This window comes from Grammomys surdaster, unplaced genomic scaffold (genome assembly GCF_004785775.1).
Source record: "Grammomys surdaster isolate TR1022 unplaced genomic scaffold, NIH_TR_1.0 146, whole genome shotgun sequence".
Lineage (NCBI taxonomy): Eukaryota > Metazoa > Chordata > Mammalia > Rodentia > Muridae > Grammomys > Grammomys surdaster.
This window is the reverse complement of record NW_021604604.1, coordinates 6,579,745-6,595,888: the sequence shown is the minus strand read 5'-3', so window position 1 is coordinate 6,595,888 and position 16,144 is coordinate 6,579,745. Positions and strand designations below refer to the sequence as shown.

The 16,144-nt window shown below is 37.2% G+C and overlaps 1 protein-coding gene across 1 annotated transcript in view; it reads left to right on the top strand.

Annotated features, from left to right (window-relative positions):
• Positions 1 to 16,144, top strand: part of Malrd1 (MAM and LDL receptor class A domain containing 1) — a 639,509-nt gene that overhangs the window by 145,286 nt on the left and 478,079 nt on the right. Inside the window, exons 14-17 of the mRNA XM_028764924.1 lie at positions 7,029 to 7,181; positions 7,562 to 7,667; positions 8,098 to 8,465; positions 15,207 to 15,619. Coding sequence (XP_028620757.1) covers positions 7,029 to 7,181; positions 7,562 to 7,667; positions 8,098 to 8,465; positions 15,207 to 15,619 — 1,040 coding nt within the window. The remainder of the gene's footprint in view (positions 1 to 7,028; positions 7,182 to 7,561; positions 7,668 to 8,097; positions 8,466 to 15,206; positions 15,620 to 16,144) is intronic.

Genomic DNA, 16,144 nt, shown 5'->3' with positions numbered 1-16,144 from the left:
TTTTCGAGACAGGGTTTCTCTCTATAGCTCTAGCTGTCCTGGAACTCACTCTGTAGACCAGGCTGGCCTCGAACTCAGATATCTGCCTGCCTCTGCCTCCCAAGTGCTGGGATTAAAGGCGTGCACCACCACTGCCCAGCTCCACCTGTCTTTCTGTCCCCTTGTTCTTACCAAGTTTGATATTAGGTTTATTGTGTTGAGTGTATTTGAAAACACCTCTTCTTTTTTTATCTTATGCAATAATTTCACAAATACTGATATAAAAACCTTTACATTCTGATGCAATTTAAGAGTAGCTCTGTCAGGTCTTGGGCTTTTGGTTTTGGAAGACTTTCTGTCATTGCCTATAATTCTACTTTCATATTTTTAATAATCTCTTGTTTAAGGTTAGTATGTAATCTACACCTAGGATCTTATTGATTTTTATTTTGGATAATTTCATATATATGTGCAATCAATTGCAATCATATTTATCTCCCTATTATCCTCTTTTCTTTTATGCTCCTTCTCTGGCTGACTCACTTAACTAGTTCCATTCTATGAGCGTCTATGTCTTTCTGTATGTGTGTTTGTGTGAGTGTGTTTCTGTTTCTGTGTTTCTCTCTCTCTCTCTCTCTCTCTCTCTCTCTCTCTCTCTCTCTCGTGTGTGTATGTTGTGTGTGTATGTTGTGTGTGTGTGTTTGTGTGTGTGTGTGTAGGTATATCTGTCCTGAAGACAGCACTTGATAACACTCCTCACTCTGTTCTCTGACTTTGTGGTGTTTTCACCTCCTCTCCTATGATGCTTCCTGAGCTCTGGAGGGATAACATAGATGCCTCAATAGTCAGTTATCCTTAGAACCATGCCCATTCAAGAGTCTCTGCAGTAACCACTGATTGCTATAAGCAAAACAAAACAAAACAAAACAAAACACTCCTGTGACCACAGCTTGAAAAGCACTCACTAGTCCATGTATATAAACTAGTCCATGTGTATAAATACTTAGAAGGCTGAGTTACTACATGTCTGTTTAGCAAAGTATCAGTAATGTTTTCCCCTCTGGGGCCCGTGACATACCTAGACATAGGCTTTTGGATCAGTGTATGGTACCAAGAACGTATTCCCTCCTTCTCTAGATTTTTGCAATATCCTATTTTACAACTTTAAAATGCATAATACACATATTAATATTTATTTTATGGGATGAATATATACAGAACAGTGTATGAAATATATGTTGATAAAAATAATCTTTTCATAGGTGTGTTTCCTTACCTGCTACTCCAGATACTTCTCTCACCACCCTTTTTTCTCTGAAGATATTTGTTATTGTGTTCATTAAGACTGCAGCACTATTCTCATAGGTATACCTATTAGGTATTTTATTGTTCTGTTCTTATCTACTGTTTATCTATCTATTTATCTATCTATTTATGTATCTATGTATCCCTCTATTTACTTATCATCTATCCATGTATGTATTATCAATTACTTCCTATCTATCTCCAATAAGCTACCCTCTGTAGCTTCTATATGTATAGAAGGTTTTTTTTCTCTACTATTTGGTTGTCTTTTTAATTTTATTGGTGTGGGAATGTTCCCTGTACAAATGTCTGTATGTTCAGTATGTGTACTTAGAACACATAGAGGCCCAAAGAGAGTGTCTGATTTTCTATTTTCTAGAACTGGAGTTACAAATACTTGTGAACCATCATGTGGTTGCTAGAAATAGAATCTAGGTCCTCTTGAAGAGCAGTAGTGCTCTTAACCACTATGTCATCTTTCCTGCCCATTATCATCAACCCTCACCCATTTTATAGCTATATTCTTATTCCTTATATCTTTACATATATGCTACATGTTCTTTATCAGATTTTAGATTAATGGATAGTAAATGATTAAATAGATAAATGAGTGCATAATAGTTTTGTAACAATTACCTACTCACTTATAAATTCTAGATTTCTAGCTGATAGCATATAAATATATATAATAATTAATATGTTATGTATCAAGAATTGTGAGGGTCCTGGAATTTTACTTTTGCTGTAAAGTAACAACTTCACATGCTATAATTCCTGTGATGTTGATGGAGGAGGGGAATTGCTACCTGACAAAGATGACCTTGACATTAAGGATATGGTACTCAGTGTGGCCATTATATGTGAGCTGCTCTTTCCTGCTCTTTAAGTGGGGAAACACAGAACTGCAGGGTAGGTACACATGAAGTAGGTTTACCTAGCAGTTGGGGTCTCATGCTTCTACAGCTCGCCTCCTTTACAATGGACTATGAACCAATTTATCAATAAACTTTATGAAAACATTGCCTGTATTAAGTAGAATAGGCAGTTGTTCTGTGCAAAGCATAGCTATATACTATTTAATTATTCTTGAAAGGACAGTCTTAGACAAAACGGTAGTCAATGAGGGTTCCCTTCATAGGAGGTTACCAAAGCCTGAGAGATGCATGGAGAATTGTCTAGTAACAGATTCTGTGTTGGATATATCACAGGATTATTTTTAAACCAATTACAGTTATAAGCTTTTAATAGGAATATTTGTGGTTTAAATTTGTTTTCACTGATTAATATAAACATAAATATAAATATATATTAAAATATATGCATGATAGTACAATGAATCATTATTGTTTAAAAAGCAGTAATCCTGAAGTTCAAATGCTGTTCTTTTTTATACATTGGCTTTCCTTTATTATGTGAAATTCTTTCTATTCATTTACACAAACTTCTTTTTTATTTAATAGTTCATTTGCTAATATTTTATCACTGTTATATATTATATTTTAAATAGTTGATGAATATTAACTATTGATGAAGTCCAGAGATCAATTATTTCAACCTTATCTTAACTTAAAGTATATAATCACTTGAAGGTATGATAAAAGCTAAAATGAAATAATTATAAAAGTAGAGAACATGCTGTAAAATAGGGATACATCATTACTATGCTTGAAATTTAAAATAGTAACCGCCTAATCAAAGCACAGACTCAATGAACATAAGTCACCACACTAGAATATTCAACTTTTAGTCTTCATGCAACTGTCAAGAAGCTCAAGAAAGCTGGAGGAGAACTGGTATATGACTAAGTGTGTGTGTGTTTGTGTGTGTGTGTGTTGTGTATGTGTATGTGTGTGTGTATAAGTGTCTACACACATGGGCATGTACATGTATGTATGAAGATCAAAAACCTACATCGGGTGTCTTCCTTGAGTACTCTTCACTTTGTCTTTTGTGACAGGCTATGTCTGAAGCTCCACCTGTTGTTTCAGCTGCTCTGCATAAACAATGAATTACAGGGATCCACCTCCCCACCCTTCCTCCTAGTATTGGCATTACTGATACTAACTGCCTGTCTTAGGGTTTCATTGCTGTAAAGAAACACTGTGATCATGGCAACTCTTATAAAGCAAACCATTTCATTGGTACTGGCTTATAGTTTTAGAGGTTCAGTCCATTATTGTCGTGAAAGGCACCATGGCAGCTTGCAGGCATACATGTTACTGAAAGAGCTAAGAGTTCTACATCTTGATCCAAAGACAGCTGAGTCTGGCTTCTGCTGGTAGCCAGGGGATGCTCTCTTCTATACTAGGTAGAGCTTGACCTCTAGGAGAATTCAAAGCCTGCCTACACAGAGTGACAACTATCCTTCATTGTGGCCACACCTATTCCAAGAGGGCCACACCTCCTAAGAGTACCACTTCCCATGGGCCAATCATATTTAAACATATGAATCTATGAGGGCCAAAACTATTCAAACTACTATCCTACCACTCCCATGTTTTTACTTAGGTGCTAAAGATCAAATTCAGGCACTGCATGTGACAGCCTTTCTAACTGATTGAGCCATCTATCCACCCTTTAGGCGAAACAAACCTTAAAGAAGGATAGAGTCAAACTTGTACACTTATTCTTATCTATGTTTATGTAGTTTGCAAACTGGTATGTTATAATTGCTAAAAACTGTTATTTGAAATAAAATGTTATTAATTCTTGGAGAATTTCATGTTATATCATATGAGTCTCATTCATATCACTATTTCTCTTTCCCATTATTGCTGCCAGATCTGCTTCCCCCTCACTACCCACTCAACTCTGTGCTCTCTCTGTCTCTCTGTCTCTGTCTCTGTCTCTGTCTCTCTCTCTCTCTCTCTCTCCTTAAGCTACTGAGTCCAGTTCCTATTACACAACTACTCTTGAATCTGGGGCTTGCCCTGAAGTGGGGCCAACATACACGTAGTCACAGTATCAAAGAGAACTGATTCTTTCTGTCCCAGAAGCTGTCAAATCCAATACTTCAGTCAGTGGTGTATTTTTGTGTTCACTTTCTCCACCCCATGGTGAGATTTTTTTTTCTAGTAGAGGTACTGTCATAGGCACTGTGGGTTTATATGTTCATCTGCCCCATAGTGTCCGAAAGACAGATTCTTAAAAAGTATCTGCCACTTTTGGCTCTTAAAATTTTTTGTCACTTCTCCCATGATGAGCCCTGAGCATTGAGGTTGAGGAATGTGATATAAACATCTCATGTAGGGTGAGGCACTCCCAAAACTCTTATTCTTTCTGTATGTTGATCAGATGAAGATTGCTGTATTAATTTACTTCTACTTCAAAAAGAGGAAAATGAAGTCTTGCAAGTTGTCTTCTGATTGCTACATGCAGGCAGCACGTGACACCTTATTTCCTCACACAAGTAAACGTAACAAAACATTACTGATGGTAGGAGTTTCAAGATGTTTCCCACAGAGAATCAATGGTTGTTGGCTCAGAGACAGCATCTGAGTCTGAGTTTAATTTCTTACTCAGAAATATCTGCAAAGCTGACAGTGACGAACCTGTGTGTCAGCCCACGAAGAATCTCCTAACACTATTCCCCGAGGTAACACATGTAATTATAATTAACATAATTAATAGAGCCCACTCAGGTAATTTTTCTCACAATAATTAAAAGCCACTGTAGATTCATTAGCTTTTCTACCCATAGTCAAAGAAAAGACAAGCATTAATTTCAAAATTCAGGGTCAACAGGCATTCAGTTACTGATGGAGCTGCTACTAGCATAAAGCTTTCTTCCAATGAACTCTGAGGAAATAGTCCTGCAATATTGGCTTTGCAGGCAATGCTTATAGTGGAGATAATTGAAGAAGTCAATAATGCTCTGGAAGCAGTGACAATCCTTGAACTTCAATTATTCAAACATACCCAAAGTATTTCTCAGTCAGAAATAGATATGGCATGCATAATTGTTCATGTTTGTTCTGGAAGCATATATATGCAATTAATGGCTAGCTTGGAGACCAATTTCATCTTTACATTTGTAAGTAATTAAGCTTTTTAAATGTGCATAAGAACCTGGGAATGAAGAATGGTAGAAAAGAACATTTGTGTTTTAATGGCACTTTTTTCTATTAAAATTGTTTTCTCTTAAAATTATTTTTTCATTGATACATAAAAATTTTATACATATATATATAATTTAATGTTTTAATACATGTATGTATAGAATATCATTAAGATCATGAAAATCATATCTGCATCCTTGTATATTTTTTTGTGGTAAAAGTATTCAAAGTCTTCTTTTATCTTCTTTGAAACATGGAGCACAGTATCATTTTCCTTAGTCACCCACGTAGGATAGTTCACCAACATTACTTACCCCATCACATCCATGGCTTGCTAAACAGTGGCCAATCTTTGCCCATCCTTTCCTTCTCTCTCATTTCTGGTAGCCACCTTCTCACAATTATTCCTTTTCAAGTGTGGGTACCATTTATTTTTGCTTCACAAGGGTTTAACTTTGAGAAATCGTTATTCTAAGTATGAAATGTATTCTTCATCTTGTGTATTTATAGTTGTGTCTGCTAATTGAAATATCACTTTTATTGATTTACTGAAGTACTCAGTATTCAAATGCATTTTACACGCCTTTACACATTCCACTGATTTTTGCCAAGTGTTAGAGTGATATACTGGTCAAATTTCAGCAAACTTAATAGAAGACAAACATATTCTTGACACTACATATTTGAGAGAAACTGTCAAACATTAGATGTGACATTCATGTCTCATACATAAATAACATTTTCAAAATTTAAGATGATTTATCACTAGCTTAAAATGCTCTTAGTAAAATTTCTAATTTCATTTACTTCATACTTTCATGCACAGATGATTCCTTCTTTCCTTACACCTAAAGGTGTAAGGAAACAATGGAGACCCAGCTCAGGTCCTTGGCCAAAAGTAGTCGGTGGTTACAGATCTCAATGGGTCAATCACAAATTGCAATCAGTTTTCACTAGCTGCACATTACACTAAGGGAATTCAGATCATGCCTTCTGGTTTATCTTTTTTCTCTTTTTTCTAATTTTTTATAAAAGGATATTTCATAAGTTGCCCATTTGTGACTTAGGTGAAACTGCACACTTTCTCCTAAGCTTTCTTTCATTCTTCATAAAGAAGTCTCATCTTCATCACCTTCGGCATAGGGTCCTTGTGGAACTGTATGAAGTGTTCAGCACCGAGGCTCTTATGCCAGCCATGGTTACCCCTTAATGCTCCTCTCTTGCCATTCATAGCTTCGGTTCTTCCCGACTCTTCTCTTCTTTGTTCTCTAGAAGAGTTTGTGAACATTAACCGATTTTTAGGCATATTTTCTAGGAAAACATTCTACATTCTACACAAATCAGGTGATACACATGCCAATATTTGAAATATCAACTCCAATAAAACAAACTCCCTGCTGATGTTGAAGAAGGGAAGATTACATGACTACTAGAGTGATATAGCAAATGTTAGCAAGTCCTTAACTAACAAGGCTGATGCTGCTTCCTAGAATAGAATGTTTGGGAATTCTGCATCCTCCGTTCCTAGTATGAGAAACATGTCCTGTTTTCAGCCCTGGGAAGATGTGAATTTTCCTTCTGTGACTCTTTGTACATGAAGGAGTACTGTGATGCCAATCCACTTGAGTGCTACATTCTTGAAGCAGGGGACTCTGGAAACCTAAGAGTCTTATTTTTCTTCTTCAGTTGCTGATTGTGACTTTGAAGCTAACAGCTGTGGGTGGTTTGAAGCCAGTGGTGGTGACCAGTTTGACTGGGTGTGGAGTTCCCCAAGTGATCTTTCTGCTGATTTAGAGCAACAAGCTCCACCTAGAGATCACACTCACGGTACTACGCAAGGTAAGACCCCGTGTATGCTTTATACACACCTATAGACTGCTGGGTTAGACTTCGGGGTCCATGTATGAAGATCGCACCATGGTAGGATGACACTGACAATCAGCTGTGCTGCCTGAAAGAAATGATTTCTTTATGGGTGATATGATTGGAATTGACACACTTTTGCTTGGATTAACTGAAATTAAAAATTGACTGTTGACATCATCCAAATGCAGATATAAATCCAAAAGCAAATTTTACTACAAGTGTTGACTTTTTATTATTGTATAATTTTAATGGACATGAAACGTACTTGGCACTGCATGAAGAGACAGAAAGGCTCTCATTGCATTGCAGAATCCAGTTGGTAATCTTAATGCTGTGTTTTTGCATTCCCACAGGGCATTTCATGTTCATTTTGAAGAACAGCAACAGCTTGTCTCAAACTGCTAAACTTCAGAGCCCAACTTTCAGCCAGACAGGACCTGGGTGCACACTGTCTTTCTGGTAACTATATATGATGGTAAATTATCCTAGTAGGATGGTGGCTGCAAGCATATCCCTGCACTTGCCAACTATTCAAGTTTTATCCCTTGTTCCACTTTATAATGATTACAGTGTTAAAATAATTTTAACTTCAGAGTATCCTATTAGTATTGGTTAATTTATTTCTGAAGATGAAAGGAGGGCTTCCCTTCTACCATTGGGTTTTTATTTAATTAGAAATCTCTCTGGGTCTTGTAAGAGGTTTCCATGTTATGAGAGTCATACAATGTGAATCTCAGTAGACAAATTCTGTCAAATGGCCAATTACAAGTACTGTGGGAAAGAAATGTGCACATTGCCACAATTAACTAGAAATTGGTCAGAGAGGAAGTGCCCAAAGATCAGCTATGTAGTCTTTCCTATAATGTATTCATGCATTATGTGCTTTCAGGTTTTATAACTATGGGTGGTCAGTGGGAGCAGCTGAGTTGCAGCTACATCTAGAAAATTCCAGGGACACCACCGCCCTCTGGAGAGTGCTGTATAACCAAGGCAATCAGTGGTCAGAGGCAACTGTCCAGCTTGGACGCCTTACTCAACCCTTCTACCTGTCGCTAGAAAAAGTCAGTCTGGCAGTTTATAGTGGAGTCTCTGCTGTTGATGACATCAGTTTTAAAAACTGTGCTCTTCCTCCTCCTGTGGAGAGTTGTGATGAACCAGATCACTTCTGGTGTAGACAGACAAAGGCTTGCATAGGAAGGCATCAGCTCTGTGATCTGGTCGATGATTGTGGAGATCGCACAGATGAGATTGGCTGTGGTAAGTTAATTAGTTACTTTTTAAAATTAAGTTAATGTTTTTTTTAGGGGTGGGGAGGTAGTATGTTTAGCCTCCTTTTCTGGCTAATAAGTATCAGTCTTGATTAGTTCACTGCCGATGACTAAGATATAATTGAAAAGTTGATGAATACTGTATGGTTGGTTAATCAAATTAACTAAATATGACAGTATTATTTGTTTATTTATTATTATGTTTGTATGTTATGTGTATGAATACTTATGGATGCCCTAATGCATGTGTAGAGGTTAGAGAAGAACTTGCCTGAATCAATCCTCTCATTCTACCATGTGGGTCCTGGGTATCAAGCTGTCAGGTGTAGTGGCAAGTACCTTTAAAGCTGAGCCGGCCAGCCAGCTCCTTGCCATTCATTCTTAAGTAAGTTTACTAACTAGCTCCTAGAGATACATGGATTAAAAAATGAACACAGCATTCCTGCTTTCATGTGCTTCACAATCTAACTAAAAAGATAGAGATTCAAGTATTATTAATGAAATATATGATGTCAATTTTAACTGGAACTGTGGAGAAGTCTATGGTGTGGCTTCATAGAATTGTAAAATTGGATTTTCTGCAGGTAATGACTTAAGTGAGATTGAAACATGGTAAGTGAAACTTATGTTCAAAAGCCATTATGTATGAGACAGATGAAAGTTAGAGTGCATAGAGAGAGCACAAATCAGAGATGGGGTGGAAGGGAGGCCAAGGTCAATGATCGTTGTGATCCACACTCATGGAGTATTGCTTATTCCAAAGGTCTTTAGAGTGGTGATAGCACTGAAATTTGACATACGTAAATGTCAGTGTGGGTGTGGTAGAGCTAGTGGATTTGGGAACAGACTTAGGAGATAAGTTAGAGAGAATTGTAGCAGCCCATTGGTGACAGTGAGTTGCTTTAACAATGAGGACTGAGTCAGGGGGAAAGAACAAAAGACCTGTGTGTGGGTTTCTTGTTTTATTTGTTCTGTTCTGTTTTTCAGGAGATGATAGTGAAGTGCCAAGGCTCAGAGTTGCTTTTCTGGTTTCAAACTGTAAAATGTTTGTGCTATCTTGAGATGGCCTTACCCTCAGTTTACTGAGCCTGGCTTCCACTGGTTATGTGCTTGTAACTGCAAATGAATTAGCCGTTAACAGAATTATTTGCTTACAAAATCTATTTCAAAAATGTTTCCAGCATTCCTGGAATCCTACCTTTGTCTAACAACAATTTATATATTTCAAGCTTATATGTTTCTTAAATTAGAAAACTCATCAGAAAACAAACTGAAAGCGCTAAATGCCCAGTACTGTCATAGGTAACTTTCAGATAGAAATTTCCATATAAGTTACTGTGGAAAGCTTTGTGTTCATATGATCTGTGATAGGCATATTATAAAAATATATTAAAGTACAAATTACTACCTAAATCATGAAATGTATGCAACTCAACTGAGTAGAGATAGTTAATATTGATTTTGACAGTGGTAATCATATGATATGTAGTTTTACAAAATCTAATTTAGTCTGCGCAAATGTAAAAAGAAATTTTAGCTTTTTTAAATTCTCAAAATAGTTTTTGAACATCCTGATATTTGTACAATAAAGTGTTGTGTATAATAGTATAAATAAATGTAACCATAATTTCAACATAATTCTTATTTATTAATTGGTGTGGAGAAATAACTGAAGTATGCACTGAGACATTATCTTATTGAATATCCTATGCATTATGCATCCCAATATTCAGAATAAGTTTTCTGCAGTGCGCTTGGAGATGTCATCTTTCCTTGAAGGGTGGAGTTCCACATTCCACAAGATTGAATGTAGAGTCAGTATGTCAATGGTCAATGTAAAAACTTGTTGGCTTTAGTGTCAGTTTTATATAAAAAAAACTCTCAGCAATTTGACATTCTCCTTCTGCTTAACAGCCAACAACTGACATGTGCGGAGTACCTCAAATGTCCCCAGTTCACACCACAGCTGGCTTGGTTAGTCACAAGTGAGCAGCCGGCAGATGGAAGCCCATCTTCCTGCTGACATCTGCTCACTGGTTCCCTTCATTAGGTCTGCACTTCTCTTCTGAGCTGTCCAGATGATTTGTTCTAGCCCAGTTGCTTTGATCCACCTGCAGTTTCATTGATTGTTCAGGATGCTTGCTCACCTTTGGCACCAAGAACTGTCACTGAGATGAATAGTTAAAAGACAGCTGACATTTATATTTTTAAATATTAGCATATAAATGGAGCTAAAATGTGAACTGCCTATGAATTCCAAGTCTCATCTCAGCCCAGTACTTCTAAATGTATATTTTCATCCCATTTTTTTTCTAAATCAAATACCTGGTGCCAACATGATCCTCATGTCTTGAAAAATGAACATGCTCCATTACTACCTTAAAAATAGATTACTTGATTGATGAGGTCCTAGTCAATTCTTTGTAAGTTTGACTAAATGATGTCAGAAGTTTAAAAGCCCAAGCTCCCTTTCTATAGTGTGACCAGAATATAAATGAGTACAGTCACTATGGAAATCAGCATGGAAATTTGTCAAAATACCCAAAATACAGCTGCCCCTTGATTCAACTGTACTACTACTGGGCATATAGCTGAGAGAACACAAGGTAGCATATAATGGGTATTGCTGTACAGCTGGCTATGTTTATTCATAAAAGCCAACATAAGAGATCATCCTTAATGCCCTTCAATGGAATAAATGGACTTACTCAATGTTGTGTATATAGTCAATAGTATTTTGTTCAGGCACAAACAAGAACAAAAGCATGTCATATACAGGAAAATGACATGCTTATCATATCGAATGAAATAAGTATGACAAATATGGATTTCTTTCTGTCATGTGTAAAATCTAATGGAAAATAGAGTATTTAGAAACATGGCACAGCAGTTAAGAGCACTTACTGCTCTTGCATAGGACCTGGGTTCAGTTCTCAGCACCCACATGGCAGCTCTCAGCTGTTTGTAAATTCAAGTCCAGGTGATCCAATAACTTTTCTAACCTCCATAGGCTCCTGCATGCTTGTGGTCCAAATATGTACACTAAGGCCTACACACACACACACACACACACACACACACACACACACATTTTAAAAAATAGATGGTCTGTAATTGAGACTATTAGAAAAGAGTAGATAATCAGGAAGAAAGAAAAACTTTTCAATGGCTGTGGCAAGACATCATGACCTGGCATCTTATATAAGATAGAGTTTAATTGAGAGATTACAGTTTGAGAAGGTGAGAATTTCTGACCATTATGGTAGAAAACACGAGAGCTAGCCAGGTAGTCATGGCACCAGAGCTGTTTCTGAGAGCCTATATACTTACCTACAAGAAGGAAGATGAGCAAACCGAATATGGCATGAGTCTTTTGAAACTTCAAAGCCACTATTCCCCAAACCTCCAGCGATTTACTTCCTCCAACAAAGCCACATATCCTAATATTTCCCATAGAGTTTCAACAACTAGGGCCCAAAATTTCAAATATATGAGTCTAAGGGGGTTGTATTCTAATTCAATCCACAGATTCCACTACCTGATTCCCATAGGCTTGGGGCCATATCATAATATAAAGTACATTCAAACCAACTTCAAACGTCCCACAGTTTTTTGTAGACACAATATAATTTAAAAGTTCAAAGTTTCTTCTGCAACTCAAAGCACTCTTTTAGTTATAACTAATCTCTTGTAAAAATATAAAGCAAATTACATATTTCTAACATACAAAGGCCCAGAGTATACATTGCTATTCTAAAAGGGAGGAACAGGGGCATAATGAATATATACTAGATCTAAGCAAGAACAAAACCCAGTAGGACACACTCAAAATCCTGAAGATCTATGTCTGATGTGAAAGGGCTCAGATGGCTCTGCAATTCCACTTTTTCTGAGGACATCACATTTCTCTCTTAGGCTAGTTCCACTCCTCATATGCGGCTCTCCTGGGCTGAAATTCTTGTGCTCTGGCACCAATAATATCTTGAGATCTCCAACCCAATCCAGGCTTCACTTTTACAGCTTCATTCTATAGGCTTCTGATTAGAGACTCCCCTGCCCTATGCCTGGTTTTAGTGGCTGTTCTTAACTGTGAAGGAAAATTCCATTATCCCTTATTCCTGTATGTTTCATAAAGCCAGAATCACATAGCCAGTGCAACCAAATATAGATTCAACCTGATCCCCTTTCTGAATCACATTTGCATAAGATTTCTTTTGTTGCATTAACTCCTTTTTATGAATTGGAAGCTTTGCTACAGGAGGCCTTGTCCTGAGGGGCCACTCCCTTTTTTCCCTCCCAGTCTGGCCTCATTAAGTCTTTTGACCACAAGCCTTGGCTCCAACATTACATTTCCTAGCTCTTCCTTTCTCCTCAAAGTGTACATTTTGTATTTTTTTGACCTTGTTTCCTCCCTTTTACTGTAGGTCTGCATGGGCGTGATTATTACTAACCACAAGACAGAGTCATCAGAGGCTGCCTTGAAATCTTCTCAGACTACAAGATTAGTTTCAAGTTCTTCAATTAAGCTTCAGACAGAGTCTTAGGACAAGGGCATAAATCAGACTCACTGTTTACAAAACCTCATAAGAAAGATCTACCTCAGTTGCTAATATCTTTTCCCTATGAAACCTCTTGAGTTGGGCCTCCATTATTGTCTTCAAAGCTTCAATTAGAATGGCCAATTAACCTAGGCTTTTAGTGTACTTTCCTAGTCCAAAGTCCCCAAATATTCTACACAATATAAGTATATTACAGTTTCACTGTGATAAAACACTGTGACAAAGGCCACTTATAGTAGAAAGAGTTTATTAAGGACTACTATATTTTAGATCATGACACTTCATTACAATGATGGTAGGGAACATGAGATTCATTATTATGTAGAATTAGTATATACTAGTAATGAAATAGAACAAAATAAAAGTATCAGTGGGTAAAGAAATAAAACAGCATTAATGAGACATAGTGGTGAGTCAACAGGTTTATAGTGTAACAGTGGGCAAAATTACAAATGGAGGAAGGCATGAGTGGTTAGCACATATAGGAAAGCTAGTGTATGATAAGGGGAAAGATCGATGAGGATCAACAGTAAACTATTACAATTGGGGATGAGATAAAACAGTTTAGATTAAATGGGAAGATGACAATGTACCAAGAAGTTTTACAGAGAGAAAAAAAATGGTAATGTTGCCATCAAAGGACCATGATTTAATAGAAGCTGTGTAGAGACTTTTGGAGTTGTGGTGAAGAGAAATTCCAAAGGACTCTCTCTGAGTGAGATTTGGGGATTCCCTCATCAGAATTCTCATGAGTACTTGGAAATATGTAAATTTTGTCTAGTAGACCAGCATTTGTTTGAGATTTTTTCACTTTGATATAAGCAATTTTTCCATGATACCCAGGTGGTCCTTAAGTATTTTGAATCATTATAGAATAATACTTCTCAGTTCTATTAGAATCATTGAGGGAGCTTAGAAGAAAAAAAAATCCAAATGCAGTGAGTGGGCAGATAGCTCAGAGGGGAAAAATGCTTGACTGAAGACCTAAGTGAGTTCAAACCAGAACCTATCTTGAAAGCTCTCTGTAAAAAGCTCACGGCAGTTAGACTGAGGGTGGAGGAACAACAGAGTTGGACCTCCTTGGTCAGTCAGTGTAGCTGATCAGTACTGAGTGCTGAAGAGATGGCTAAGAAGTGAGTGCTTGCTTTGCACTTGAGAACAGGGTACTTTCTGATTTCAGAATCTGCATAATAATCCCAATGCTGGCATGATGTCTGCACACCAATAACCCCCAATGGAATGAGCCAGAGGCAGGAAAATTGATGGGATTTGTTGTCTGCCAGCCTAGCTTACAATGACAAACCCACAGTATTCCATGTTCAGCCAGAAAGACCACACCTGAGAAGATGAAATCAAAGAATAACAGGGAGACACAGATGCCCTCTACTGTCTTCCTTGTACACAAGAGGAACTAGCACCTTCACACACACACACACACACACACACTTCACACACACACACACACACACTAACAGTAACAATAATAAATAATAGAGGTTAGAAAAAATGGCTGGATATCTGAGATAACATTCATCTCTGGCCTCCATAGAAACACATGCACCCTCTTGATGCACATGTGTGTACAAAACAGGATCACATGTAAGTACATATAGCATACACAAACATGTGCACATATCAAAGCCAAAGTAAGAATCCCAGTGCATAATTTTAAAACTATTTGGGCCAATTAAGTCAACAATTCACACGTGACTTCTAAGCTTTGGTGGTTTTGTTTCTTTGCTTTTTTCATGTTTCCTGGTTGGCATACGAAGCTAAGTTTGAAACGCACTCAGTCAAAAATGTGTTCTAGTGATGATCCTTTGCTTGAGGTGATGTAATAGTTGCCCTGGAATTAAACTTAGGTTTTCATGCATGCTGGACAAGTGCTATATCTCTAAGCTATATCACCACCCAAGGGGAATATTATCAGAAAGAAAGATGAAAGCACATTAAAAATCTTTAGAAGATAATGGTCTACACATTTCATTTTTACTCCATGAAATATTATTTTGTATCTATAATGACTCTGCTCATAACTTTGTTTTATGTCAATATGTTTTATGTAGTTACTTGAAAACTATTACAGCTTACCTTTGTGTGTATCAATGTGTGTTCTTAATCACTTTCATATTTCCCTATACACCTTTGATGATGTTTAATGTCATTCACAGTACCAGAACTACAGTGTGACTTTGAAAATGGAATTTGTAACTGGGAACAAAGTATGGAGGATGACTTCAACTGGACCAGATACCAGGGTCCTACTTCAACGATGAATACAGGCCCAATGAAGGACCACACACTGGGTACAGCAAAAGGACACTATCTTTACATAGAAACTTCAGAGCCACAGGTTTTTCAAGACAAAGCTATTTTACTTAGCCCTATCCTTAATGCTACTGAAGCAAAGGGCTGCACCTTCCGCCTGTACTATCACATGTTTGGAAAGCACATTTATCGGCTGGCTGTCTACCAGAGAATTTGGAGTAATTCCAGGGGACACCTGCTCTGGCAGATATTTGGGGATCAAGGCGACAGATGGATAAGAAAAAACCTCAACATTACCAGCACACAGCCTTTTCAGGTAGGATAATGTGTTTCATAATGTATACTTGAAATGCTTCCTAGTGTCTAAGCAGTGTGAAATATCACTGTATTCTTGAATTAAAAGCTGGTGGAATTGGATCAAAGTTACTTTGAAACACATTCATCATTTAGAGGAGAGTGTGCTAAGGCTCTTTGAATTGCTTTGCTTCCTGACTACCTCAGTAATGTATGTTTAACATCTCCTCAGATGAGCGCTTGACACTCAAAACAGCTGTAGGTCTCTCCAATGTTAAGGGTTTGTTCTAATGAAATTAAAACATGAGGAGAAAGAAGATTTTGGCATAAGCTGTGAATTCCACAGGCTGCAAACTCATAAATATATGCTTTTTGAGTACATCATTTGACATTTTAACATTTTATAGGTAAGCAGATGAAATCCAGGAAGAGTGTATTTCTTATTTTTCTCATTTACATCTTTTAAAACTGGAATGAATATATTGCATGCAGTTCTGAGCTTCATAATGGCAGCTTATGTATGTCAAGTACTTTTACCATATTCATC